Source organism: Gobius niger (assembly GCF_951799975.1).
Source record: "Gobius niger genome assembly, chromosome: 11".
Taxonomy (NCBI): Eukaryota; Metazoa; Chordata; class Actinopteri; order Gobiiformes; family Gobiidae; genus Gobius; species Gobius niger.
In genome coordinates, this window is record NC_136862.1 from 18792958 (window position 1) to 18818553 (window position 25596).

Consider the following 25596-nt stretch of genomic DNA (forward strand, 5'->3'; position numbering starts at 1 on the left):
GCATAGGGACCCACTATCACTCTGGGATGAGGGGCTGCGATGCAACGGAGGCTTTCCCCAAATATTGTTGCTTAAATTATGAGACTCAAGTAGCGATACTATGCAATGTTTTCCGGGAAAGGCTTGCTAGTTGCGACCAATCACTTTTGCAGAACTAAACAAATTACAATACAATGTTTTAGTTTATACAAATATTTATTTCACATCTCTCGAGCCACAGTTTAGATGATGCCAATCTGTCAAAAGAAGGAAGAAAGAAAGGCTGTTAAGACAACATTAACAGAAATAGTTTGACACAGATAAAGAGTTATCATGGCATCAGTGGTTCCTTTGAATGCAATCACAGACATTCAGAGCAATAGTGTCATCATTTGCACACAAATAAAATTATACAAATGGCATTAAAAACAGCCAACGGTTATGACAAGATTATTTTAAATAGACATAACGGACTAAAGGATTGAAGTTATAGAAAAGTTACCTTGTTTGCAACGTCCAATGCATCATAATCAGGTGCAAGGCGTACATATGCCTTCTTTTCACCATCCGGCCTATGGATAAAGAAAAAAAAAATATTATAAATATTTAACAAGCAATATTCTCACAAACCATTCGTCAGAGCCCAAATAATGCAATCTTGCCCGTCTTTGCTGGCATTGCTTTGATCTCTCCCATCTAGCAACCTGTAGCTTCCAGTCCTAGCTCCCCTAATACTTTCTTCACAATTATTTGAGTGCAGTCTTTGCAAACTACTTTTTATATTTGTGACATCTATGACCCCCAATAGTTGATCTTGTGTGGCACAGAGCTGATGGAATTCTGGAGGAACATTTGTAAAAGAACCTGTTTTCAGTAAAATCACTGGTATTTTGGCCACCATGGCGTCTTAAGACCATCTCGCAGCAAAAAAGGTTGAGACCCCTGATCTACGCTACATATTGCCCATCTATATAAATAATTACAAGCAAACCGCACAATCCTAAAAAGCTTGATGTTACATTTTTTTCCCCAATCACAAACTTAAATGGGGTTTTACCTGATCAGCGTGTTGACTTTAGCCACATCAATATCATACAGCTTCTTAACAGCGTGTTTGATCTGATGTTTGTTGGCCTTGACATCTACAATGAATACAAGTGTGTTGTTGTCCTCAATCTTCTTCATTGCGGACTCTGTCGTCAAGGGGAACTTGATGATGGCATAGTGATCCAACCTAGTAAAAACAAACTTTTAGTGGCAATGTACAGAACAACAGCATCAAAATTCTAATACACGAATGCATCAGTATTAAAAAAAAATTGAATCAAGTCTTTTCATACTTTGATCGCTTTAAAACATCATTTGCTAGAGTTACTGCAACCTAATGCATAAAGAAAACGTACTTGTTTCTGCGAGGAGCACTCTTGCGAGGGTACTTGGGCTGCCTACGGAGACGAAGGGTTTTGGGGCGACGGAAGGTGGGAGAAGTCCTGATTTTCTTCTTCCTTTGGCTGTGTACACCTTTAAGTACAGCCTTTTTGGCCTTCAGAGCCTTCGACTTCGCCTCGGTTTTGGCAGGGACAGCTGAAAAGGTAGAAGGACAATTACTCATTACGTGGAATAAAGAGCCCAGTGCGTTTCATACTGTTTAAATGAATGTAAAACGTGCAAAATCTACCATACACGAAGTAAAAAAAAAAAAAAAAAAATGATCTCAGACCGCTTTAGAAGTTAGAATGACAGACAGCTTGACAATTGCTATTGCTACAATTAAAAACAGATCATGCCCAACACGACCAGGCGTTTTGATCCTAAGACACGGTTGTATTTAACGTTGTATGGCTAAAAAATGAGTGCATAACACGTAATTAAAACACGAGTTTCTCCGTTAGCTTTCATGCTAGGTAAAGGAGCATCACGCTCCCCAGTCATGCCGGAGACACGTTCAGCGTTTACTCAACATTTTTGAGCTACGCTAGCTACTGTGAGTTTAATGACACGCATCTAAAGAGTGTTCTTGTCTGTATTTGTATCTCGTGAGCTACTGATGGTATAAATACTACAGTGAAGGTAGTTAATTCACTATATTTTCACAGCTTTACGGACCTTCCTTCTTCGCCTTCGGTGCCATGTTGAGAAAGGAAGAATAACCGGGGTTTCCAAAAGTATAATGCATGGGCGAGATTTCTGAAGTCTCGCGATATTTAACAGGAGTCCCTCAAAAACAGGAACTAAACCTAAACGGTCTATGGTCTAACAAACACGGACTAAACTAGGTCTAAAGAAGTAAACCTCTAAACTGGGACTAAACCAGTTCATCGTAGAGAGGTCAATTTGAAAATAAAATACTTTTAACCCAATTTAAAAATGTAGTGGAGTAGAAAGTACAGATACAGGCTCTTAAACCTAGTGAAATAAAACGTATTCAGCATAAAATGTACTTAAGTAAAGTAAAAGTACCTGTAATTTGTACATTTTATAGGTACTACAAGAAGTACCTATTAAAAGTTAACAGCTGTGCACATGGATGTGGTGCTGGTCTATGTGCATTGTAGGCTTAGGATAACCATGGTGTATACAAGCTGAGCCGCTCTTTCAGTGGAAGACTGAGACACCAGGTCCTTCATCTTCACAGCTGTCAGACTGTATAACACCAAAAAAATGTAAGATTTTACAAGACACTTGTAAAATACGTAGAACTTTGGGCTCTTGTATATTGACCAGTTGTTCATTCCCATATTCATTCTTTTTTGTTGTTATTTGATTAACAAAAGTGTCTAAAATGAATGTATTCCCATATATAATAGATGAAAAATAATTTCAATTAGATGCATCTGAACCCAACAAGTCCTACAGATGTAAAAAGTCCAGGGTTTTCTGAAATGTTATATATAATCATATATTATATGAAATAATAATATATTATTACAATTTATAATATTGAAATCCGGATGTCTAAGGGTTAACATAGTACTTTTTTCAGCTTTAATTGTATTAAATAAGGCAAATACCAAGTTATGTTGTGTGATTTTATTAATGCTTGCTTATTTCTTTAAACACAGATGGCGTGCAGTAGTAAAGAAACCGACAAACCGAAAACCAGATCAAAAACTAGCAACACTTCGTGAAACACTTGCTGTCTTCTTCCACCACCATACAGATGGAAACCAGGATCTCAAGCAAAGTGCGCGAATGACAGTGTCACAGTTGATGCCATTCTGGCAAAAAGCTGGTGTACCAACAGCTTTCAGCTATGACGAAGGGAAACATATAGGCTACTGAAGGTCCATAGACAATGGCAAGGCTTGAAGAAAGCCATCAAGCGCCGATCTCAGACACAACAAGCAAATGAACAGCAATTCAGTGACAATCTAGATCAATTGTTTTACATTGCACATCAAGATGCTGACAAATTGATTGGACTACCAGAAGATTGAGTTCCTCACCCAACGGAGGCAAGGCCGCAAAGGATACATGGGAGGTGTAGATCAAGAATGGGCAAGAAAAAAAGGAAGGGATAACCAAGGGAAAAAAGAGTCACTGGAGAGGCGCAGAGAGATGGCAAAAAGGAGCAAGAGCACCTCGGAGTAAGCTGTAGCACTGCTGTGATCTCTTGCTCTGATTCAGAAGGTACCCGTCAAGATTCTTCTGAATCATCAGAATCAAATACTACCAGACTACCCACAAAAAGAGGAGATCTGACAGTTCTAAGGCAAGGACATCATTGTTGCCAAACAATGTCACAGCGGCTTTTGACAGTCTTTCAGATCAGTGATTTTTTCACCAAAAAAAAAAGGTTTGGACCACCCTAGCACATACATCCATGATATATTGTAAACCCTTGAGGATTAGATGTAAACTCACGCTCTCTTTAAATTTTCAATGAAACAAGTGCAACCCTTCCACTCTCATAATTTTTTACTTGTACTTGATTATTTCAAATGAACAAATCATGAGATGCCAAACCAACTTGACTTTATATACAAAATGTTTATTTTACATTCTAGGCAAATAAAGTAAAAAAGTAATCAAAACCCTTTATGGCGTCTTTGACATCTTCACTTTTTTCCTGTTGGAAACAATAATATTTGGTCAGAAAGACATTATTTGAAAGAGTTGCTGTACTATGCTCAAATCAGCACTAATACTTTGTGACTGACTCGACTGTTTTCTTACTTTTTCATTTTGGCTCCCAGATTTGATCCCATTTTCTTTGAGACCTTCTTGTGTTCACTTCCCGACTTGCCCCCTTTCGGTTTCTGTTGTTTGTGAATTTTCTTTTCAGTCTTTTCTGTTGACTTTTGCTTGGTGCCTTTTTGAGAATGACTTTCATCTTTCTGGTCTCCATCTCCGGGACTTTTCTTGACTTTCTGCGTGGATTTTTGCTTCTTCATCAAAAAACGTGGAGTTGTGCAAATGGTGCTTCTCTTCGGGGGCTGCTTCTCAAGGCGTCTCTTCACTTTGCTATAAAGACAATGCAGAAAAAAACATAGAAATCACTTCTGTCTGTTTATATCTTTTTTTCTTATGAAGTTTGTCGACATTACCTGTGTATTTTCTTGAAGCCAATCATGTAGTCAGGAACAGGACAGCCAGCTTGTTTTATAACATTTGCAATGCTATAAAAGTAGTGAAAAACAAAACTTTAAATTGAAGTGAACTGTTTATTTTCTCTTTTACGAAACCACATACTGTACCTGCGCAGGAGTGGCTTATCGTTTTCAGTAAAAAATGTTACAGCTCTTCCGAGATGGCCTGCTCTGCCAGTACGACCTGATAACAGCAAAAGGTGCAATATAATACATTAGAATTTATTTTTGGTGGGAAATTGCTGAGCTCATTCATGTTAATATGAAAACTTTCTGAACCTAAAGTAGCAGTATTTACCTTGATCCGCTATAAAACAATGACAAGTGATATATTCATAGTACACTGCTCACCTATTCTATGGATATACTCCACAGCGCTGGTGGGAAAGTCATAGTTCAGCACCAGATTCACGCCTTTGAAGTCGATTCCTCGGGCAAGCAAGGCAGTACAAATCAGCACCCAGATGTGACCCGAACGAAAGCTCTTCACCACATTGTCCCTCTGTAATAAATAGAATTTTCACATCGTCAAGGCCACATATAATGAAGAGGGTTTTTTTTTTTTTAAGTCTTACCTGCTGCTGTGTGCGGTCTGCATGGATTACGTCAACATTAATGCCTTCATAAACCAACTCGTGGAAGAGCTCTCTTGCTCGGTCTATAGATTGAACGAATACCAGCATTGGAGGCAGAAAACCCTGAAAACACACAAAAATGTTTTTCAATTGGAGTCGTACACTTTCAATTTTATATAGTTAATTTTTCCAGGTAAAGATGAATGAATTAGGATATTGTGGAAGACTAAGGTTTCACAATAATTTGGAAATTATTGTTATTGCAATGTTAGGCGACACAAAATCAATATTGCAAGAAGCCACAATATTTTGCGAAATCATTGAGGTTTTACAATATTTTTGAGTAAGTTTAACAGAACATTCTGAAGCTGAAATTCCTTTGTGAAATATAATAAAAATAATAATAAAGTTGTCGCAACATTCAAGACAGTAAACACATTTCTTTTACTACATTATGCAGCCCTAGTGTTTTCTGTCATTGAGTTGAACAATTAAAACAAACATTTTTACAATCACACACTCTTACCTTTTTGATAATGTTTCTCATAGCTACTAGTTTGCCGTCCTCACTCCCAACAAACAGTAACTCTTGTTGTACCGTCTCCACGGCTGTATTTCTAAAGTATCAAAGGCAAATTTAATTGTGGGGAGAATTGTTATACAGTTGTACAAGTAGAAAAGAGATGGCAACAAACCTGTGTCCAATGTTGACAGTCACCAAGTTGTCAAGGTTGAGGCGGCACCACTGCTCCACATCTGCAGTGCAGGTAGCACTGAAGAAGGCCCTGCGCACCTTCGGACCAGAGCAGGCCAGAAAGATCGTCGCAAGCTGCTCCCTGAATCCAGTCTTACCCTCCTCGAACAGCTTGTCCGACTCATCAACAATAAGCCACTCCACACTATACGCCCAAAGGTAGTTTTCGATAAATGTGACTTTAATTAATACAGCAAGGAAACACATTTAAATAAGGGCTGCACAATGTGAGAAAATACACCACAATTTCATAAAAAGTCAATATTAAATAAAAATAAGAATGAAAAAATATATACAAAATCAGGACCAAACAAAGGATGATACTGTTGCTAGCAATACAAACCATGCTCTTAATGACCAGCTCGATGCAGAAAATGTTATTCTTACAGTGAGTAATCAAAGCATGGATTTGGAGGAGGGCCTAACCTATTTAAAGCTCATATTTGGTTTTTGTCAACATTTCCATGGAAACGAGCTAGAGAGTTACAGTCAGGTCAAAACACATGTTTCTTTGTTCATTTAGATATTTTTCAACACTAAAAATAATTTGTAAAATAAATGTATCTTATTCTATTTAATGGGTGAAATATTACGAGTGTTTTTGCGATATGGATGTTGCGACAACTTAATATTGCAATAACAGTAATTTGAGGATATTGTGCAGCCCTTATTTAAACCCACATAAACAAATGAATAACATTACCTGCTGAGGTCCAAAGCTGGAGGATCCTGGTTCAAAAGGTATATTACTCTATTTGGAGTACTTACGAGTATGTCTGTAAAAACAGAAGCAATTTAGCAAGAAGAACAGTTTTTTGTGCCCAGGATTTTAACGGGAAAAAAAGCTATTACCATATTTTTTGTTGGATTGTGGCCCGTATTTCTTAGCCGCCAGTGAAGCTTTATCAATAATGTGAACTCTAAATCCTACTCCATCTGACAAGCGAAGCAGCTCCCTGTAGGTCTATAACGGAAAAAAAATCAATTAAATTATCATTTTTTATTTATCTTTGTTGGTAGTAGAAATCTCAAGTAGAAGTAACATTACATGATGCTAATTTTACAAGAAGTAAACAGTAGAGACCCAAAACAACTTATGTAGAAGTGAAAAAGTACTTTGTGAAATTTGTATGCGAGCATGGAGTAACTGTTCCCAGATACAATCCATAAGATACAATGCAAAAAAAATATTTATGTTAATGAATGATTAATAGTAAACTTAATTCAAGCTTTTGTCACTTACAGATGTTTTACTCAAGTAAGAGTACTATTACTTCAAAATAAAATGAATCAAGAAGAATCAGTTTAGTTGCTCAAATTTACACATACACAATCACCATCCTGTCGTCTCACATGCACAATATTTACTACTATGTGATGAAACAACAGTACCCCAAGAAGGACGGTTACTTCAACAGTTATTCATGCATATGTACTTGATTATAGCCTCTGGTTGGCGGCTGTTGGCAATTATCATTTGAGTGTAAGGTGGTGGATGAGGTGGTTAAGTTAGCTCGTTTACCTGAGTGGCCAGCTCTCTGGTTGGGGAGATGATCACAGCTCTGAAGCCTAAGTTCGCTGGCTGTTGCAGGTGACTGAGCAGAGGCAAACAGAAAGCCAAAGTCTTTCCTGATCCTGTGGGGGCACACGCCAACACCTCGCGGCCCTGATGGTGAAAGAAACAGCTCCCAATTAACCGCTTCATGCAAAAGGACAGTCATACAAAGTGAGAATAAATGTGTATTTATTTACATGCATCATCAGTGGTATTGCCTGCATCTGGATAGGTGTCGGAGAGTCCAGTCCCGCATCATTAAGGTTTTGAAGAATGCGTGAATGAAGGCGGTATTCAGACTGAAGCTCCTCAAATGTACACAGGGGATCAGGGACATCACAACCATGTACATTTATACGATGCTGAGCGCGGATACGATTCACCTGTACAGAGATAAATAACAATGGTTTGGATTATAAAACGATAAGATTATAAATTAGAGAAGATCATGTCACTCTGAGTACCTTTTCCTGATGAAGATGCTTCAGCCTTTTGAGGGAAGTCTTTTCCTTATCTCCATTTTGCAGGTTTAGAATCTTTTTGTCCAAATCAGATGTCCAGGAAATTCCTTCTCCACCAGAAGGTTTGTTTGGTTCGGCAATATCTTTAGGGAGGAGAATTGTTAAGACCGTTTTGTCGTCACAAGATGGACACCTGACATCTAGCCTAGTTGACAATAAGCAAGTTGGGTTAGTACAAAGTATTGTTCTTCAAATGAGTGCCTATAATGATATTTAATGTTAATTATTTTATGAAAAATAACAAGTTATATGTTTGACAAAAGGAGAACTTGACTATTAAGTCAATGCAAGGTCAAACATTTTTTCTACAACTCACCTGCGACTTTGGACTTTTTCCTTTTCTTCATATTTGTCTTGACATCCGTTTTGTCGACTTTTCTCTTCCTCTTATCCCCTGCATCACTTTCCTCACGTTCATTCAAAACCTCGTCATCCTCAGAGTCGTCTCCCTGTGGTTTGTTTGCGGAGGCTTTCCCAAAGTAGTCGATCGAGGAGAACGGATCTGAGACACCTGTTTCTTTGGGCTTGTGTGTCTGCAACAACATTAGTGAGGGAAAAGCTATTGTATTGAGGTTTGTGCCAAGTTAGTCTGAATCAGCTGTATTGAGCTGACACTCTGACTCGGAGCATACATCTACGTTTATTCCACAACAACTGAAATGAATATGTATTTGTTTATGTATTACCTTGAACCGTGCAGCATCTTGACCGAATCTTTTCAGATCAAATTTAGCTCCAGCCCCAAGTTTTCGAAATAAATCAAACGCGTCCATCCCGCAGCAAAGGCAGCGTGGAGAGAGCAGAGTGTGACCGGAAGAGACGCCATCAATCAACATCCGCCCAACCAACGCTGACGCCCTTTAGCGCCACCTGGTGTGTGGGGGTGGTGTGAACTACTAAGCGACAACAACAAAAAGGAAACAAAAAACATTGTTTCATAAAAAAGTGTTCACATAACTATATTTAAGCTTTTGCTAAAGGTTGTTCCGAGCCTTCTTTAGATTAGCCATTTTTTTGTGATGTTTATAGTTTCACTTCCTTATTGGAAACCGACAGGAGGAAGTGACATAGATCAAGGACAAAATTTTAAACTGTTGCCGTGCCGACCATGCCAAGTAATCTGTCACTTCCAGCTTAAAAATTCAAATAAATAACTTTTCTACCCAAACTTTCTTCATTAAAATTGCTGCTTCACTGAAATAAAATAACAATGCAACTGATGAACTTGCCACAGATATTATCCTTCTATATAATTCATATTTCCAAAGCATTAAAACCTCTCATATGCACGATAATCTGTTGTTCCCCTTTAATCAAAGAGGACATTAATGTAACTTTCATGGCACAAGGAAATAAAGGCTTATTGTTCAAGGCACGACTTTCGTGTAAATATTTAATTTTGATCATGACTGACATTGAGCATAGTGGGTAAAAGGCCATAATTTTGAACATGAAATGCACAATTATAAATGTGAGAAACTACAACAAAATAAAAATACCAGAAATGATTAACAGAAAGAATCAATCATCAATATACATAGAGAAATATTTAAGTTGATATGTGTGCATAATATTTTTTTAATGATACCTACACACTTCTTATTAGCGTGTTGATGACCGTAGATACATTCGGAGTTGTTTTGAAGCACTGTATAACAGCAGCTTGTCATGATAGAATGAAGATACAGTGGGGAAAAAAATTCAGTTTGGTCAGTTCCCTATAGACTTTCTATTGGATTTCGGTCAAATACTTTTTCTCCCCCCACTGTAGATAATGATGTGTGAAAATGCTTTGTGACAAAAATAACATTTCACGTTTATGGCTCTTCACAGCTCTTGATCAAATCCTCCAGAAAGGCGACAACAGTCTGTTTGTTCACATCAGTCTCGAGTCCATTCAGTCTGATCACAGCCTGCTGCAGCGCCTTGACTCTCTGTTGAGGGGTATAACTATCTCCATGTCTCTCCTCCTCGGCCCCCACTGTTTCTGCTTCTTCTGCCCTCAGATATTTCACCAAATGGGCTCGGATGCCACTCCCCGCCTCTCCAGAGAGCGATGTGGCGAGGGCAGACATGTCCTGAGCCTGGGACAGACTCAGCAGATGTAAAAGGGCTTGTGACAGCGTGTGTCGGAGGCTGGCGCTGTAGCGGTACTCTAAAAAGTCGTTTGTGTCTTCACTGTTCTCGAGTGCCATGGCCAAGGCACGCCACACACGGATGAAGCGGTCTGCGTCGCCATAACAGCTGCGTTGTGCAGGAACGGACAGAGCGGCAGCGGACTTGATTCGCACCTTAAAGTTTTTACAGGAGGTTACAACGTTGCACAAGGCAGAGAAAGCGTCGTGAGACCAAGAAGCGGATTCTGGAAAAGAAAAACATCCATTAGTGTCAATAAAAGTTTGCCATGTTGCCTTGTGTCCCACTTGCTGTAGCCAATGCTATCCAATACAATATGTGGAGGATTTTTCATACAGTAGGTTGAATTCTCTGCTGTAGATTATTGTTTAACGTCTTAACCCCCACCTGAACCTAAAAGAACATCATAATAGCGACGAAAACAAGGATGAAAACACAGCAAAAAAGTTACAAAAACGTGACGAAAACAAGACAAAAAAGTAATGAAAAAGCAACAAAAAACATGACAAAAGAGCCACAGAAAAGTGACACAAACACGTGACGAAAACGCAGCAAAAACAAGGTGAATGCTAAACAAATACACTTAGAAAACGTGACAAAACCATGGCGACAATGTGACAATAAAGCTACAATCACTTTTGTAGGCCTTAGATTTCAAACGAGGCATTACACTGTTGCTCTCCAGTTGAGAAGCTTTCAGTTTTGGGTAATACTGAACTGGAAGAAATGCTTTTGGTTCAGGCAGGGGGGCTAGAGGTTAAACAACATATAAGAGTTAGTTCACTCTCTTTCATGATTCAGAGGGATAGAGTTTGTAAACACGCTCAAAGGGTTTACTATGATAATGATGATAATGTACAATGAGTAGTTTCACACTGTGACTGTAATAGTTACCTAGAGGTAGAGCTGGGTTTCGGAAGGCATTTCCAAGGGCATAACAGGCATTCCACCTGACCTTCATCATGGCCTCTGATTGGACCGTCTTCACCAAAGCACGAACTGCGTCCTCCAATGGCTGTTTGAACACGGACCGTGTCAACTGACTCTGTCGCAGAAAGTGAAGGAGATTTCCTAAAGCTCGCACTGCGTTGGACTTTACCTAAGGCATGTAAAAGAAGATTATGAGAATATGAAAGGTAAAAATAAGTAAATACATTTTTTGTAATAACATACTCTGTCTTTGTCAGCGGATGCTCGAGTGGCGGCCTGCAACATCTTCAGTAGCAACATGTCTGAAAGCTCCTCTTGAAAATCCACACCAACACTCTCCCTACATAATTTAACACAATGTTAAGCACTGATGATCATTAGTAATTTGCAGTTGCGTTTTCTTACATATTAACAGTTAATGTGTCAGTGAGGTTTCCCAGTGACCAGGCGGCTTTGGCACGGACATTTGGGGATCGATCATCAAGGGCTGCGAGAATTGTGTTTGCAGTGTCAGCCACAAACATTACGTCCTAAAACAGAAGCACGATATGGGCTTGGAAAAATGTCCTCTCATTGACATTTTGAGGTTAGTAAATGTATCTTTTCAGTTTCACAATATATATATATATATTTATATGGAAAAACACAATACCTCTCTAAGACAAGGGAAAAGAATGTAGATCCCTAGAGCTCTTACAGCTGCTGTCTTCACCAGATAATTCTCACTGTAGGTCAGTCCCAGCAGCATAGTGATGCACATGAGCTGAGTCTTGTCCTGAAACAACCACATAATCCACAGGTCTTAAATGAAATTAGGCTTAATAGTAACAGTAAACTTAACAGTAAAAGTCAAACAATTCTACATAGTTTTAAAACAATGGCACAATGCAAATTCTTGTTCCTGGGGATGTTGAAACTGTAGTTAATTGAAAGGGGGAAAAATTACAAAAATCTTAATTGGAAGCTTGAATCTAGTTTTTAGTCCTATATATTCACTTGAACTTAGTTTTTATTAGTCAAAGTAACTTTGTGGAGATTATGGTTGCACAATTCATGAAAGACATCAATTTCAAAACCCCATTGAAAACGAGAAAATTCCTATTGATAATTGATAAATGTAAAAAGATAGCAATTACAATTAGGTTTGACGCACTGTGCACATTTTTAAGATGTCAAGGAGCAAGCTGAAATAAACACTGCTCAAAGAATAAACATAGAAAGACCTGATGGATACAGGTTTCTCTGTTTGCCAAGAATATTGTACAGCTAAAATAACTGCTGTATTTGTCATGTCACAAAGGTAAACATTGGAGAAGAACTTCAAACATCAACTGCTTAAGGCAGGTGCGTAGGCAATCTGCCATCAAATTGATTATCATCCATTTTTGTAAAGTATTGACGCTACAATTGACTGCGATTAATGCAACTCTACTGGAGATTTAGGCATTGTTTCAGTCATTATTTTTTTCAATCACAACTATTCTTATTTAGTGGTGAGCAAAAACATTTCAGTGACAAAAACTGACAAAACACACGCTCTGATCAGATTCATGTCACTCTGTGGACACTCACAGGGAGCTGTGCAAAAGCCTGGGGAAGGATGGATGAGAGAGTATCACAGGCACTAGTCTGCAGTGTTGGATGTTGCTCATTCTGTAAAGCTGCATTTAATGGTCCACTCAACACTTCAGACCAAAACGTCACCACCTGCACATCACATGAGGAAATAAATACTTGAATGTTTTTGATTAACAATGACAACAGTACTGCTTTAGTTCATTAATACTGTACCTGGCTCAAGGAAACTCTTTGACTTTCAGGAATGTTGTTTTCTGCTCTGTATTGTTGAATTATCCCAGTCCCCAACTCATCCAATAACTAGACAAAACAAATGTCACTTTGTGTACATAGTCATGTAGTGAACTGACAGCTAGAAAAAAAACAAAAAACCTTTGCTCCATGAAGTTGGATGGACGGGTCGGTCTCTCCAAGGCAGCGAGCACTCACTTTACCAATCTCAAACAGATGGGACTGACAGAAGGAGAAGTAACCACGCACCAAATGGGACAAAACCTTGAGGACAAAGATTGACGATTCATACAGGTGTACAAGGCAAATGAACAGATAATACCTGGTAATAGTTACTTGTAAAGCTTCCAGACGAACAGGAGAGGGTTCGAGAACAGCATTACCAGCCTCCTCACTGTCTGATTGGCTTTCTCGTGGCTGCGTCACCAGAGACTTGCACAGTTGGAGCAGCCATGGAGGCGCGGGGTCGTATTCCTTCGGTGTGTGAGCGCTGAGTGGCGACCGTGTCTGCGAGTTGTGTTTTACTGGTGTGTGACAGGCTGAAGAAACGTCCCTCTGTCTCCAGCTCAGACTGGAGTCTTGTAGCGTTAAAGACCCGAGACTGCTGCTGCCCTCTGGCTGCTGGAGGAGAAGCTGTACCTCAGAAAGAGGAGCCTGGGTGGTCACCAAAGCGCCATAGAGAGTCAAAACTGATACTCGCACGTTCACATCTAAAAGAGATGAAATCATAGATAAAATATCACAGTTTTAAGCCACTGAAATATAAAAGTATCACAACAGCTTAGCAGAAAAAATAAAGGCTGACTTCGGAAAATAGATATTTCTGGTCAAAAGGCTAGCAACAAAATTAAGGGTGTGAAATCAATAGTACTTTGGAAATTAATATACTGACTATGTAGTTGTATTGTATTATGTGGACTGACTGATGGTATAAAATACAAACCTCTGTGGCGCACGTAAGAACGAATCTGCTTCCAAAGTGGGCTGAGAAGACCAGGTTTGAGACGGTGGTATGGAGCATTGCTCACCAAATATGCCAGACACTAATTTGGACAAAAAAGGCTCAGTGAGGTAGAAATGAATGTGTCAATACATTTTACTATATAGAAGTTACCTTAATAATCTGTGTGAGCGTTTGGGGAGAGGTTTCAGCCAACAAGGACAAACTGAGGGCCCGATGCAGCTCCCTGATAGCAGTGGCCAAAGCAAAGGAGAAGGATGTAAAAGATGGTCGGGAAGATGTTATATCTTCAGCTACTGCCAAGAACTGTCGAGAACCATCCAACATGGCAGACAAGACCTGAAGTGCACATGCCCGCACCTACAGCAACAAGAGGCAGAACAAGGTATTAACTAGTTATGGGACTTTCGTTTTGGATCGGCTATTTTTTTTATCTATACAGTTCAGGCAAACTTAGCAGAGATTTTGATTCATGACTTGTTAAAAGAGCCATTTTACATACTACTCCCTGCTCAAAACAACAACTATAATCTAGTTCAGGAATTAAAAACAACAGAGGATCGTCCATTTTCATTGCTGTAACTTGGCTTATAGAGATCGGTGTTGTAGTCTGTTGTATTAATGAAACCATTCACTTATGGAGTAGCAGTAGAGGCACCAAAAAGCAGAAAACCAAGTAGAAAACAAAATAAATCTGCATTCTTTCTTGATCGTCAAACTGAAGATAAATGTCAATACCTTAGGTGAGGGGTCCTTTAGTATGATTGTTAGGAGTGTGAGCTGCGGTGGACCTCCAATGGGCGAATCTGGAATGAATGAAGACCAGTAACCGTATAATGTGCGCTTTTCAACACTTTTGACGACTGACAGCAGACACAGCAGTGCTCCTTGTCGTACACGGCCCTGATACAGCCTGAAAAAAGGAAACAATTAATATACAAAGCAAAATTAAGACTATTACTACGACATACAGCACTGTGTACCTCAGTTTGCTTTGGACGCCACCCTCTGGATCAGAAAACTCTGAGTCTGAACTGGTTGGTTTCCAAGAAGGATACAAACTTTGAGCTGAGGGTTTGGGAATATTCTTCGTTTCAGCGGCACACTGTTCCTTTAAAGCCTCGTACCCGTTTGCGAGTATAGCAGCTGGCTCTTCTCCATCAACATCTTCATCGTCTTCCTTTTTCTCCTCTGTATTGGCCTTTTTGCCTTTACCTCTGGATTTCCGCTTTTTATTCTTCGAAGAAACATTCAAATTGTCTTAGATAAGATATAAAATGAAAAAATCTTCCAAAAAGTCACATTTATAATCATTATTCTGTGGTGAATGTGCGCTTTGGTGTTTATGGTTAGAATGTAGAAATTAAGATTGAAAAAGTAATAACTGACTTACAGAAGAGGGTTTGCTACGACCAGTAACATTTTTGGGAATTTCAGGAGGCTTGGATGTTTCAGGCTGCTTTGGTGATGACGGCCCTTCATACTGTGGAAGAGGAGCTGGATAAAGCACAGGAGGCCACTCAACACTCACACCCGGGGATCCATGGAACATCATTTGCTGAAATATAAATGTAAAACTATTATTTTTTCCACCTGTGTACAAGAAGAAACTACAAATACAATGGAAATTGTGGGATCATAATACTGTACCTTGAGTACAGCAAGAGAAGACCCCAACTCCTCCCCACCAAACTTCCACTTTCCACCGGACAGACAGCACTGTAGTCCTTTCAGTGCAGACTGCAAAATCTTTAATGAGGACACAAGAACATACATAATATACATTATATTTTGCTATTAAATTTAATACATTTACAATAAGTAATTTTGGTATACTGTACCATGCAGTAGTAGAGCTCTTCTGCGTTAACAGGTTTAGGTGACTGTAGTGTTTTGAGAAAGACTCTGAAACACACAGCTCTGTACAGATCTTCTAGGGGTGGCTGACCAGGAATCCTGGACACGAACAAACTCAGCACACAATGGGAATAAAACAAACTCATGGTGGTGTGAGTATGAACTGGCTTTGTCATACCTGAGGCATATGTTGGCCATGCAGTTCAGAGACACACGTTGCAGCTCCAGATCTGGTTGAGATGGAGAGCTATATTCTAAAAGGACACCATCTTTACAAAGCAGGTTTGACAGATGCTATAAAGGAAACAGATATTAAAAATTCTGCAGATGGAGTAGGATCTCATATTTACATGAAACAGTGTGTACCTGAAGGCACTGAGGTCCATTCCCATAAACTATTGTAGACAATGCCAACAGGACGTCTGAGTGTGTCCATGTACTGCATTTTTCAAGGGCACAAGTTACGTAGTTCATCAGTACATCCAAAGTCAGCTCGTCCATTATTACCTAAAAGCAAAGAGCATAGAGTGGACCTGTTGTTGACAACTAAATATTTGTACACATTAGGGTTTTTTCTTACCTTTAATTGGTTCAATAGGTGGTGAATAAGCTGGCAGAATTTGATGACTAAATGCTCCTGACTAAAAGGCACAAGTGAACTAGCCAGTTTCAACAGTGTACAGGCGTCCTGAAAGCGAACAGCAGTGTTAGAAATGTAAATAATGGTCAATATGGTTGTGTTCCCGAAGACTAAGAATAAGACGCGAGGGTGGCTGATTTTCAAATCTCTTAAAAAAAATAAAAATAATAATAAATAACAAAAACAATTCTTTTAACTCCATATGAGGGTTGACCTTTACTGTATTTTTGCTCCCTAGAAAAGCAAAGGTGTTGGTAGATATGAAGAGATGGGGCAAGTTGAGCTCAGTTGACAATAATCTGCAATTGCAGCTATAAAACAGGGGGCAAACAGGGACGTGCGAGCTTAGTTTACCTCCGGGCGAATGGTGATGCTAGGATTGAAGGTTTTGTTGTAGTTTTCCGAGAGGAGCTTGTCAAAAAGTAGGTTGAGTTCCTCCCTGAGCTGGACTGCGTGTGGCCGCAGCCCCCGGAGCTTCGCGTAGCACTGGGAAAACTGTCTGTCAGCGTCGGACGATCCCCGGGGAGTGAACGGGACAGCCTCCGCAGAGAGAGACCCTGCAGGTGAGGCAGAAACATCCCCTACAGGAGAGGCAGAGACACCCTGAGAGCTCACTAAAGCCGGTCCCGCGGAGGAAAACTCTATCTGTGCCGCCATGTTTACCTCGCTAGAAGAAGAGAGCTAACGGTACTAAACGGTTATATTGTATGATTACTGCCCCCTGTCGCGTGAGCGGTTGAACTGACACAACACGGTGGAAATCTCTGTGGCTGGTTTCATTTATTCTTTATTAGTGGCCAGTGTGTAGAGGACTAGGCTAGAGGTCAACGAACTGAGAAAAAGACATACAAATGTACTTAAATTTACATACTCAACCAGCATTTTGTTAAAACCAAAGCCATTCCACAGATAGAGATAGAGAGATACAACAAAAATGGTCACTATAGGACACGTATCAGACACATGTTTTTTACTATTCCAGCCAAATCCTCATGATTTATCAGGCAATAACATTTTGGATAATGACTTGGCGCATCACAAACTGACAAAGAATTTTACCAAAATAGGCATAAAATAAGACTTAAAGCATAGTGCAAATGACTTGTTTAGCCCGTCAGCCTCAAGAAAACACTCAATACCAGTGCTGATTTTGCATTATTTATTTGCAGAATGTAACATTACAAAAAGACCATGGCACTCAAACTTATATTTTTTGCAGCTACATTATATTATATCAAATGAATCAGAAACTCAATACTGTGCAAGTTTACTTTAACTACATGTTTTATGCAGCAATCCATACTGAAAATTAAGACATTCCAACAAAGGGATACCCTTCCTGTCGCTTACATAATATCAAAAGAACATGAAATAATGCACTGCATACAGAGACTGAAGACCCCTCTCCTGTGTGTATCGAGATCCTTTGAGGAGAGAACACAGAAATCATGATAATAGTGACTAAAGAGGTAGGGCAAGTCTATGATGTACTTGCGAGACAGGGTCAAAGCCTCGCTGTTCATAATAAATTATTAAATTCTTAGCCAGACTTAAAAAGCAGAATGGCCACTTGACCGAGGTAGAAGTAAATAAAATGTTTTGTCTCATGTGTCACATAACTTCCAAAGTTTCTTCCAACAATGCAGTGCCATGTGGGGTTGTACTTCTTGTCAAACTCCTGCAGCAGAGATGGTGATATTAGGAAAAATATTGCAGAATGAAAACAAATGTAATACAATTTCAATTGTTCAATTTTTCCTGAACTACCAAAGTAATTTTAAAATACGTAATAATAATAATGATAATAATAAATAAATAAAAATACACTTTGCAACCATTGGTTTATAAAAGTCTGGTGTGGAAGTATTGACTATGTTGAGCTTGTCAATGATTTGCATGTCTGCAGTTGCTCTTTGCAAATAGTAAAAAGTAGGAATTAGAGAAGAATTTCTAGTTACATAACAGACTGGGTTATACCTTTTTAACGTAAGCTGCGATGTCCTTCTCAATATTGTACTTCTCCATAGCTTGCGTGGCACAGTCCACAGCATCTTGTTGCATTTCATCAGACATGTCTGCGTTCTTTATGACAGCCTTCTTCTCCGACATGGTGACTTTATCTGAAACACAAATTAACTTCTGGTGATGTTGCACACATATTCAGCAAAGATTCCTTTATTGAGACCATGAAGTGCCAACAGTGCCATGTTGATTATGTCTATGTACATGATTAGTTCTTGAAAACTGCATCACGGTCCATCACGGTCGTTTGTAAAAGCTAGGAGCACGTTTTCTTGTTTTTTCCCCATTCATGAAGCTAACAGCAAATCATTATTGGGAGAGTAAAACTTAAACGTGGAAGTCTATCTTACCTTGTCTCTTACAGAAGCTTCAATAATTGAGGAGACTTTCGCAAAAGGCTTAGGGCTCGTTATTTGGGACTTGAAGGCTCGAAGCATGGATGGATAGAAGGTGTGGGGGTTTTAGACCCACCCTCCAACACAAGCCTTATTCCTCATTGGCGGAGATCAAGCCGATGCTGGAGCGTCGGCAATTTTTACTTGCGGACAAAACTCTGCAATCTATTTCACCCACAATGCACCGCTGCCCCTTGGAGGAGGAATGAACGATATTATATTGATCAATCATGGATCTATTATAATAACAAAGATCAGTGGGAATTAACAAAATGTGAAACAAACGCGGAAACATGTCCACTGTGCTTCAAACTGATGTTATTTATTCTTTATTCCCATGTAGGTCCTTGTCATTAGATGACAATATGATCAGGGGCTACATTAGACTAATGTTTGATTACAAAGCCATGGCGATTCATCTTGCATAGACATTCTGCACCTCTTCGCTCACATATTTCCTCAGCTGGCAATGTTAACACTTTAAAACTACTGTTAAATACTTCTATATAGTATTTTGACAGTACCGTACAAATACTTTTAATGTTGATGATGCAATGTGTTAATACAATTCTCCCTAGAACAATTAACTTGTAAATATATATTACACTTCCAAATATTACACCTCAAAGTTGTCATTAAGCCCCTTTATTGATTATTGCATCGCCAAAGACACACTAGGCCTCTTTCTTTCGTACTTTTTCAGGGGTTAAAGGGTTTTAAATTATGTTTTTATAATCAGCAGTAAATGAAGTAAGAATCAGACGCATGAACAGTTTTATTACAAATGTTTATTTAAAAAGAGAATAAAGCTATGGCATACTCAAAGATAGAACTAACTTAAGAAAAAGACTGGCCTAATAAAGCAAGAGGACCATCCAGAGGTCTTGCCCCTTTCCCATTCACTTCTGTAAATTACCCACAAATTACCACTCCTCTTGCGAAGATCCATCCTGCACTTCCCCGCCCTCCTGGATTGATCCAAGCTTTCCTCTTCTTTTTAACAAAAAAACAAAAATCTGAAAAAAGTACATCCTCACCATTGCATGTGATCATGTCTCTGGTTTCTATCAAAAATAGCCATGTGTTAAAAAGCCAATTGATGTTTTTTTCTATCTTATCTCCAGCTTGAAGCAGCGGACAGGGCCAGAGGTCTGGATCCTCTCCCGGGTAAACTGTTCCCGTGCTCCTGCTCCATGCATCCATCCTGAATCCTAATCCTAATCCAGCTCCGAAATGGTCAGACAAAGTGCCCAGTCCAAACCTTTAGATACCAGTAAAACCAAAAAGAAGGAGGCAAGTTAGAATCACACCTTCACAAATCATTAAATATGAAAACGTGTCTAGGAACGTATTAAGCGTAAAGGATGTCAGCCAAGATAAACTAGAAAAAAGAAAAGAAAAAAAAAAACTTTGGATATTACTACATAATTCCTATTGAGTATTGGTAAAGAGAAAATAAATCATGAGCCCTATTATGCAGTGTTCACAGTTGACAAGGCACAGCCATCATACCATTGGTGCCATTTTGACTCCTCCTCCTGTTAATCCTAACTTGAACTGTATCCTCTCCTCCATTCTATCCTGTTCCTCTGGACTGTACAGAGAGACACACAAGAAGGTCAAAGTACAATAGTATGCACTTCACTGTGTAAAACTATCCACACAACAACAGATGGAAATGTGGAAACAATTTAGGAAAGGGTAATATTTGGTTAGCAGAATGTCAGGGTTAAAAAAAAAAAAAAAAACTAATTAACTAAATGTAACAAACTTTGACAAAGGGATGAAGAGTCATCTGGTAATACACAATCACATGGTCTGTGAGAACTGCAGAATTTGTTTAAGTGTGAAGCCTTCTTCTTGAGATCACAGCACCGGTTTGTTCATGGAAACCTAGGTGCGAGAACGTGAGCGTGAGCGTGACCGACGGGGGGAGTATTTGGGAGACCCTCGGCCCCGACGAGGGGAGTAGCTGCGAGAGGCACTCCTGCTCCTACTGCGACTGCGGCTCCTGCTGCGACTGCGTGAAGGGGAGCGGCCATAACTGGGGCTGCCGGGGCCGTCGCTCTTCACACGGATGTATGTAGTCTCACCCTGGGCACAAAAATACAGTGTGGCATCATCATACAAGCCCCAAGACGGAAAAAAACACACCCACGAGAACCGGGGTTTAGTTTCTAACTCACAAAACCAAACCCAATCCATTTACACAGACATAAATGAGGGCTTACCTGCTTGTGTTTAAGTCATGTTTTAACATTTACGTACCTCATGAGAACGGAATTTGGTGTTATCCAGCTTGCGGACAGCATAGGTCATATCTTCTTTGCGTACAAACTCCACCACTCCAGTGCCATCACGATAAACATCTGCATAACATACATCACCTGCCTCCCTCATGTGATCCTTGAGGTCCTGCCAGCTTCCACTCGGGGGAAGCCCTGCAACACAACACGTGGTATGATGACAAGTGTTTGATTTGGTAAGAATATGTCCATTACAAGTAGTCATGCGCTCGCAGCTTACCTGACACCACAACTCTGTACTCGGAGCGACGCGACGGCGGCCCAAACCTGCCTCTGGGGGGCCCCGATGAGGGTCCACCACCTCGCCCACTGCGAGGGAACTCCACACGCAGCCGGTACCCATCATAGTCGTAACCATCACGGGCGTAAACCGCGTCCTCTGCGTCCCTGCAAAGGAGTCAATGCAATTCCCCAAAACAAATTAGGCCCAAGCAAATAACACCCGTTCAAAGTAATTTTAAATGGCACATGATTTATTTTTTTAAGAGCCATGTTGTAAAGTGAGGCTCCGGCTTACCTCGGGTCCTCGAACTGAACGAAGGCAAAGGGTGGTCCTCCTCTTCGGTTTTTCAGGTCGATATCACGAATGACTCCGTACTTGTAAAACAGATCTTCCACATCCTTATTGCGTATGTCAGGAGGGAGATTCCCCACGTAAATCCGACAGTCATTGCTGCCCGAGGGTCCACGAACAATACCAGACATTGCTAATGCGAACAGGAGGTTAGCTCGAAACGTGAGCTACGGGCGATTTAGCGCCAAAGCTCCCAGGCTACTATAACAAAGAAAAACGGGCCTCTATCTGCTATTATTTAAACGCAGCTGCAAAATAGACACCTGGAACTTAGCGTGTGTGGCTTTCGATGAGTTTGAGTCTGTTGGAGCATTTATAAAACACAGGATTCTTGCTTTAGCTGAGAACCGAGCTCAGGCAACACGGAGTCCGCGAGGCCTTTTCTTCACGATTCTCCTCTTCCTCGCTAGGCAGCCCATTACGTGTATTACACACTAGCGCCACCTTCTGGTTCGGCGTGTATTGCGTCAGTGGGATTAAAAACAATGAATTCCCTAGTTTATAACTGACAAGTGTAAGTTAGATAAGATGATAAGTGCCAATTAATACCAGGATGGGCTTGAATACTCCAGGGACCACAATATTTATAAAACGCAACTTTATTCATTCAATAAATTAACAACTTGTATCCAAACATTAAAAACACTGAGAAAAACAAAAAAAACAAAACCTTGAGTAAGAATTGCGTTCTGTGTCTCCCAAATACAGTGATTTCTTACCTTCACCATTTTACATTCCTAAAAATAAAGGCCGCTCAGTAGAAGCTTGCACTTTGTCAGTCTTTTTTGCCTTGCTTCTCCCTCCGCCTTTTTCTAACCTCTGATAATATTTTAAGCAGTGACAGAAAGATAGGCACGCACATGGGTAGAAACAATGGGATGTAAATGGCAAACTTCTGATCATCGGGGAAGTAGAGGAGGTGGAGCAGTGACGGATCAAAAAAGGCTTTTTCAGAGGCTAAGATGGCTTCTTTACTGTATTGTAGTGCAAAGCCAAGATTCCCTGATTCCAGCTCTGCTACAGCCAACTGAAGAGCTGTAACGGCACTGGACACCTTGGAAAATGGAAGAAGAGAAAATCAGGCACATCAACGCAATCGCAATACGATGTCTTGTTTATGTACATAATGATAATATGTGAAATTGAGCAAAATCTTACCTCTTGGGCAATATTGTCATTTATAACAATATTGCCAATCTGATCTAGTAATTGTGCCAAAGAAGTGATTGCTGTAGTGGCTGTCGCAACATTTTCCACAGTTCTGCTCCACATGAGTCGGTCCAGCTCCCAGTCCGCCAGTCCAAAGCTATTGCAGGGTGCCACCAGAAAACCAGGGGCAGGGGATGAAGACTGCACACCCAACAATAGTCTGGAAGTTTGGAAGAACTGTAGGTTAAAAAGGGAGCAAAAAAATAAAAAGCTACAAGTAGAGAAGTTACAGATAATACCGGAGTTGTGCAAGGAATACTCCCATGACTTTAGCCATGTTGATGTCAATGTCCACAGGGAAAGTAGCATCTGATTCATACAGGCCATTTACATTATACACCTAAGACGAAGATAAAAGAGTAGAGTTAGGGCAAACAAAACATAGTAATAACTGTATCTGTTGGTATGTTACCATAATACCACCCCAGCGTGGTGAGTGAAAAGCATTTGAAGGCACTTCTTGTTTATTGTGATCTTGAATATAGAGAGGTGAATGATTTGCATCTGGGACGAATAACAAAAAATTCAGCACTGGGTTGGAGGAGGCTGCGTTAGAACCTGAAATCATCAAAGCCATAAAGATGTAAATTGACTGCAAGACTAATTTGCTTTGTGAATGAGCTTTGTCCTACCAAGTCTAGCTTCAACGGGGTTTATGACATGAGCAAGACTATCAGCATTGAGTGTGTACGCCTTACGGCTGCTGTCAAAACGAGGGTTGACGCCAAGCATGGCGTAGTGCAAGGTCTGTGAAAACAAGATTCACAGAACTGTTATAGCTGTAAGATCGCAGGCTCAAATGACACCAAATATGTTCTATATATTCTTAAACCATACTTGGGAATCAATACTAAAGTTGGCTACTGGAGCAAGTTTTGAAAGTAAAGGCTGAATGTAGGTTTCCACAGCACCCTCTATGTCCCAATTAAGCCTGTGTGACTTGGGATCTGGGTTTAACAGACTGAAGGTGATCTCATAACCTGGAGAGATGAGATGATTAGAATACCACAACATTATGAGAGTCAGCACTGTAAGTGAAGCCTAACCTGGGCTTGATTTGAAGGCTCTCATGCTGTCAGCAATGCTCTGCTTGCTGCCAGGGCTGAGCCGGACTCTGTCACTGAGAGCAGCGGCAACGTCAGTGTGACTGAAGGACATCACCTGCAGCACCTGCTGGATTCTAGGCTCCAGGTGAGTCAGCAACTGCTCCAGTGTCTTTCCCATTTTCACCTGAGCACCAATGCGCAGCAAGGCTGTGCGGCGCTGGCCAATGTAAACATCTATTTTCTAGAAGCAAACAAATAAAATAATACTAACAGTCACACATTTCATTTGATAAAGAGCAAACATATTACCTCTGGGAGCAACAGTGATGACTCTGGAATGATGTAAACAACTAAAGAGCCACAGGGACTTTCACTGAGTCGGTGCAGTGAGAGATCGGCTTCTAAGCACAACAAACAAAAATACTGTAGCGACTGCATCCATGCATAAAACATCTACTCCATGTGATCATCTTGCCTGCAGCTGTGGGCTGGTTCAGAGCATCTTCCTCCATGATGGTGGCTGTGCGATACCGTATGTCATACCTGTATCTCAGAGATGTGTTTTCTTAAAAGAACAGAAAGATAAAAAACATTTATTATGAGGGTGATCAGCCAACTTTAAGATAAGTTTATTTCATATTATGACACTCATATTGGAACTACTAATCAGACCAGATCCAAGACTGCTGCGAACCACAGCCACATTGCATCATTGCACAAGACCAGTTTTCTCACCATCAATAATGTTCTCTTCATCCTTTGTCAGTGTTAGTGGGACCTTTTTCTGTTGCTCTGGAGAAACAGTTCCTCGTGCAAACACTACTTCCACCTCTGCACTTAACTGAAGCTGACAACAAACAGAAATGTTACACACTTGCACGCTGATATTCACCATTTTACTACAGCGGTGCTCACCTGCAGATCAGCCAGCTCTTGTATTTCGCTGACAGGCAACCAGGCACGGTAGGTTTCAGTTGTTCTCCACCACAAAGGGACTCCTACAATAATGACCACTGCTGCTATGGACAGTGCAGCAAGCTGACCTCGCCTACGTTCTGACATGTACAGGGAGAAGAAACAAATTCATTGACCTACATTACCATATAAAACAGGAGAAGCATATGTTTTTAAAGTAAACCTATGCTATAAAGAAACATTGATTTAAATAAACAAAAGACAAGCAGAGTATTACAGTATAAGGAAGAGCATATTTGTTGAAACCTGTTCTACTGCTAGCTGTGTTTGTTAGCATCTCAACTGTCATCACCGTGGAAATCTCCATGTCATGCAACAGTAAAGTCATGTATTTCTTTTAAACAGACTAAACTTTAGTTGCAAAACGTGATGACATTTACCAATAGTTTTCTCAGCACATCTACTTTCCCAAATTCAAGAAATCTACTCACCCACTTCCGTAGTAGCCATCGCGATGTGAATGAATGAGATACGTTCACGGAACTCGGGAGAAACGCGATGTCACGTGATCAATGTGCGCGATATTTCTTTATTTTTAAGAGTATATTTTATTACATTACCCATACGGTCCATTTAACAGTATTGGGCCGTATCAGAACTGGCTCAGTGCACTTTCTCCCTGGATCATCACAGGAAGAGCAGCGGATGCAAGGTTCATGGGCAGTATGGGTAGTGCTTGGCTGTTCTCCACACACTTCTTCCAACTGCAAGTCTACATAAAGCATAATTTTTTGACTTATGACAATTTTTTAATTTCGTGTAC

General features: G+C 40.1%; 6 protein-coding genes across 7 annotated transcripts; all 6 read right to left on the minus strand.

The window, feature by feature from the left end:
• Nucleotides 1-176: 176 nt before the first annotated feature.
• rpl23a (ribosomal protein L23a) lies at nt 177-2155 on the minus strand (the record flags this gene model as incomplete). Its single annotated transcript, XM_079566998.1, has 5 exons — nt 177-236; nt 482-551; nt 1037-1213; nt 1383-1563; nt 2086-2155. The coding sequence occupies 5 exons, from the start codon at nt 2153-2155 to the stop codon at nt 222-224; spliced, it is 513 nt and encodes a 170-aa protein (XP_079423124.1). The 3' UTR covers nt 177-221.
• Nucleotides 2156-3979: 1824 nt separating this feature from the next.
• Nucleotides 3980-8809, minus strand: ddx52 (DEAD (Asp-Glu-Ala-Asp) box polypeptide 52; the record flags this gene model as incomplete). The annotated part of the gene is made up of 15 exons (XM_079566978.1): nt 3980-4048; nt 4156-4443; nt 4527-4598; nt 4677-4752; nt 4920-5070; nt 5144-5266; nt 5670-5760; nt 5839-6042; nt 6601-6673; nt 6750-6861; nt 7420-7563; nt 7650-7835; nt 7917-8056; nt 8290-8506; nt 8660-8809. The coding sequence occupies 15 exons, from the start codon at nt 8807-8809 to the stop codon at nt 4018-4020; spliced, it is 2058 nt and encodes a 685-aa protein (XP_079423104.1). The 3' UTR covers nt 3980-4017.
• A 938-nt stretch (nt 8810-9747) lies between these two features.
• Nucleotides 9748-17098, minus strand: heatr6 (HEAT repeat containing 6). Its single transcript, XM_079566975.1, has 20 exons — nt 16661-17098; nt 16247-16354; nt 16033-16173; nt 15845-15960; nt 15651-15765; nt 15460-15558; nt 15203-15367; nt 14793-15046; nt 14548-14722; nt 13963-14169; nt 13792-13891; nt 13185-13558; nt 12990-13112; nt 12831-12917; nt 12612-12746; nt 11692-11814; nt 11445-11569; nt 11283-11379; nt 11004-11208; nt 9748-10335 (listed from the first exon to the last, which is right to left on the minus strand). The coding sequence occupies exons 1-20, from the start codon at nt 16961-16963 to the stop codon at nt 9791-9793; spliced, it is 3597 nt and encodes a 1198-aa protein (XP_079423101.1). The 5' UTR covers nt 16964-17098; the 3' UTR covers nt 9748-9790.
• A 397-nt stretch (nt 17099-17495) lies between these two features.
• dynll2b (dynein, light chain, LC8-type 2b) lies at nt 17496-18814 on the minus strand. Its single transcript, XM_079566999.1, has 3 exons — nt 18679-18814; nt 18284-18426; nt 17496-17984 (listed from the first exon to the last, which is right to left on the minus strand). Exons 2-3 carry the CDS (start codon nt 18413-18415, stop codon nt 17847-17849), a joined length of 270 nt encoding a protein of 89 aa, XP_079423125.1. The 5' UTR covers nt 18416-18426; nt 18679-18814; the 3' UTR covers nt 17496-17846.
• A 696-nt stretch (nt 18815-19510) lies between these two features.
• Nucleotides 19511-22009, minus strand: srsf1b (serine and arginine rich splicing factor 1b). 2 transcript variants are annotated; one of them, XR_013793424.1, is made up of 5 exons: nt 21547-22009; nt 21250-21416; nt 20992-21164; nt 20236-20817; nt 19512-19984 (listed from the first exon to the last, which is right to left on the minus strand). XR_013793424.1 is itself a non-coding variant. In XM_079566995.1 (4 exons), exons 1-4 carry the CDS (start codon nt 21732-21734, stop codon nt 20617-20619), a joined length of 729 nt encoding a protein of 242 aa, XP_079423121.1. In that variant the 5' UTR covers nt 21735-22009; the 3' UTR covers nt 19511-20616. The 2 variants fall into 2 exon arrangements, 1 of the variants encoding a protein (XP_079423121.1); XM_079566995.1 differs by having other exon boundaries at nt 19511-20817.
• A 218-nt stretch (nt 22010-22227) lies between these two features.
• pigs (phosphatidylinositol glycan anchor biosynthesis, class S) lies at nt 22228-25350 on the minus strand. The gene is made up of 12 exons (XM_079567002.1): nt 25265-25350; nt 24774-24913; nt 24594-24705; nt 24334-24423; nt 24168-24259; nt 23859-24099; nt 23650-23792; nt 23445-23559; nt 23225-23370; nt 23052-23152; nt 22762-22972; nt 22228-22657 (listed from the first exon to the last, which is right to left on the minus strand). The coding sequence occupies exons 1-12, from the start codon at nt 25281-25283 to the stop codon at nt 22379-22381; spliced, it is 1689 nt and encodes a 562-aa protein (XP_079423128.1). The 5' UTR covers nt 25284-25350; the 3' UTR covers nt 22228-22378.
• Nucleotides 25351-25596: the final 246 nt, after the last annotated feature.

What these genes read in the sequence shown, in the direction of transcription:
- heatr6 (XM_079566975.1), bottom strand. Translation starts at nt 16,963, where the DNA reads ATGGCGGCACAGATAGAGTTTTCCTCCGCGGGACCGGCTTTAGTGAGC. An exon ending in ATGGCCAACATATGCCTCAG is followed by an intron (nt 15,766 to 15,844) that starts GTATGACAAAGC and finishes GTTCGTGTCCAG; the next exon opens with GATTCCTGGTCAGCCACCCC. An exon ending in TTCGTCTGGAAGCTTTACAA is followed by an intron (nt 13,113 to 13,184) that starts GTAACTATTACC and finishes TTTGTCCTCAAG; the next exon opens with GTTTTGTCCCATTTGGTGCG.
- dynll2b (XM_079566999.1), bottom strand. Translation starts at nt 18,415, where the DNA reads ATGTCGGAGAAGAAGGCTGTCATAAAGAACGCAGACATGTCTGATGAA. An exon ending in TCGCAGCTTACGTTAAAAAG is followed by an intron (nt 17,985 to 18,283) that starts GTATAACCCAGT and finishes TCTCTGCTGCAG; the next exon opens with GAGTTTGACAAGAAGTACAA.
- srsf1b (XM_079566995.1), bottom strand. Translation starts at nt 21,734, where the DNA reads ATGTCTGGTATTGTTCGTGGACCCTCGGGCAGCAATGACTGTCGGATT. An exon ending in GTACAGAGTTGTGGTGTCAG is followed by an intron (nt 21,165 to 21,249) that starts GTAAGCTGCGAG and finishes GTTGTGTTGCAG; the next exon opens with GGCTTCCCCCGAGTGGAAGC. An exon ending in CCAAATTCCGTTCTCATGAG is followed by an intron (nt 20,818 to 20,991) that starts GTACGTAAATGT and finishes TTTTGTGCCCAG; the next exon opens with GGTGAGACTACATACATCCG.
- pigs (XM_079567002.1), bottom strand. An exon ending in AGCCTTCAAATCAAGCCCAG is followed by an intron (nt 23,793 to 23,858) that starts GTTAGGCTTCAC and finishes TCATCTCTCCAG; the next exon opens with GTTATGAGATCACCTTCAGT. An exon ending in ATGACAATATTGCCCAAGAG is followed by an intron (nt 22,658 to 22,761) that starts GTAAGATTTTGC and finishes CCATTTTCCAAG; the next exon opens with GTGTCCAGTGCCGTTACAGC.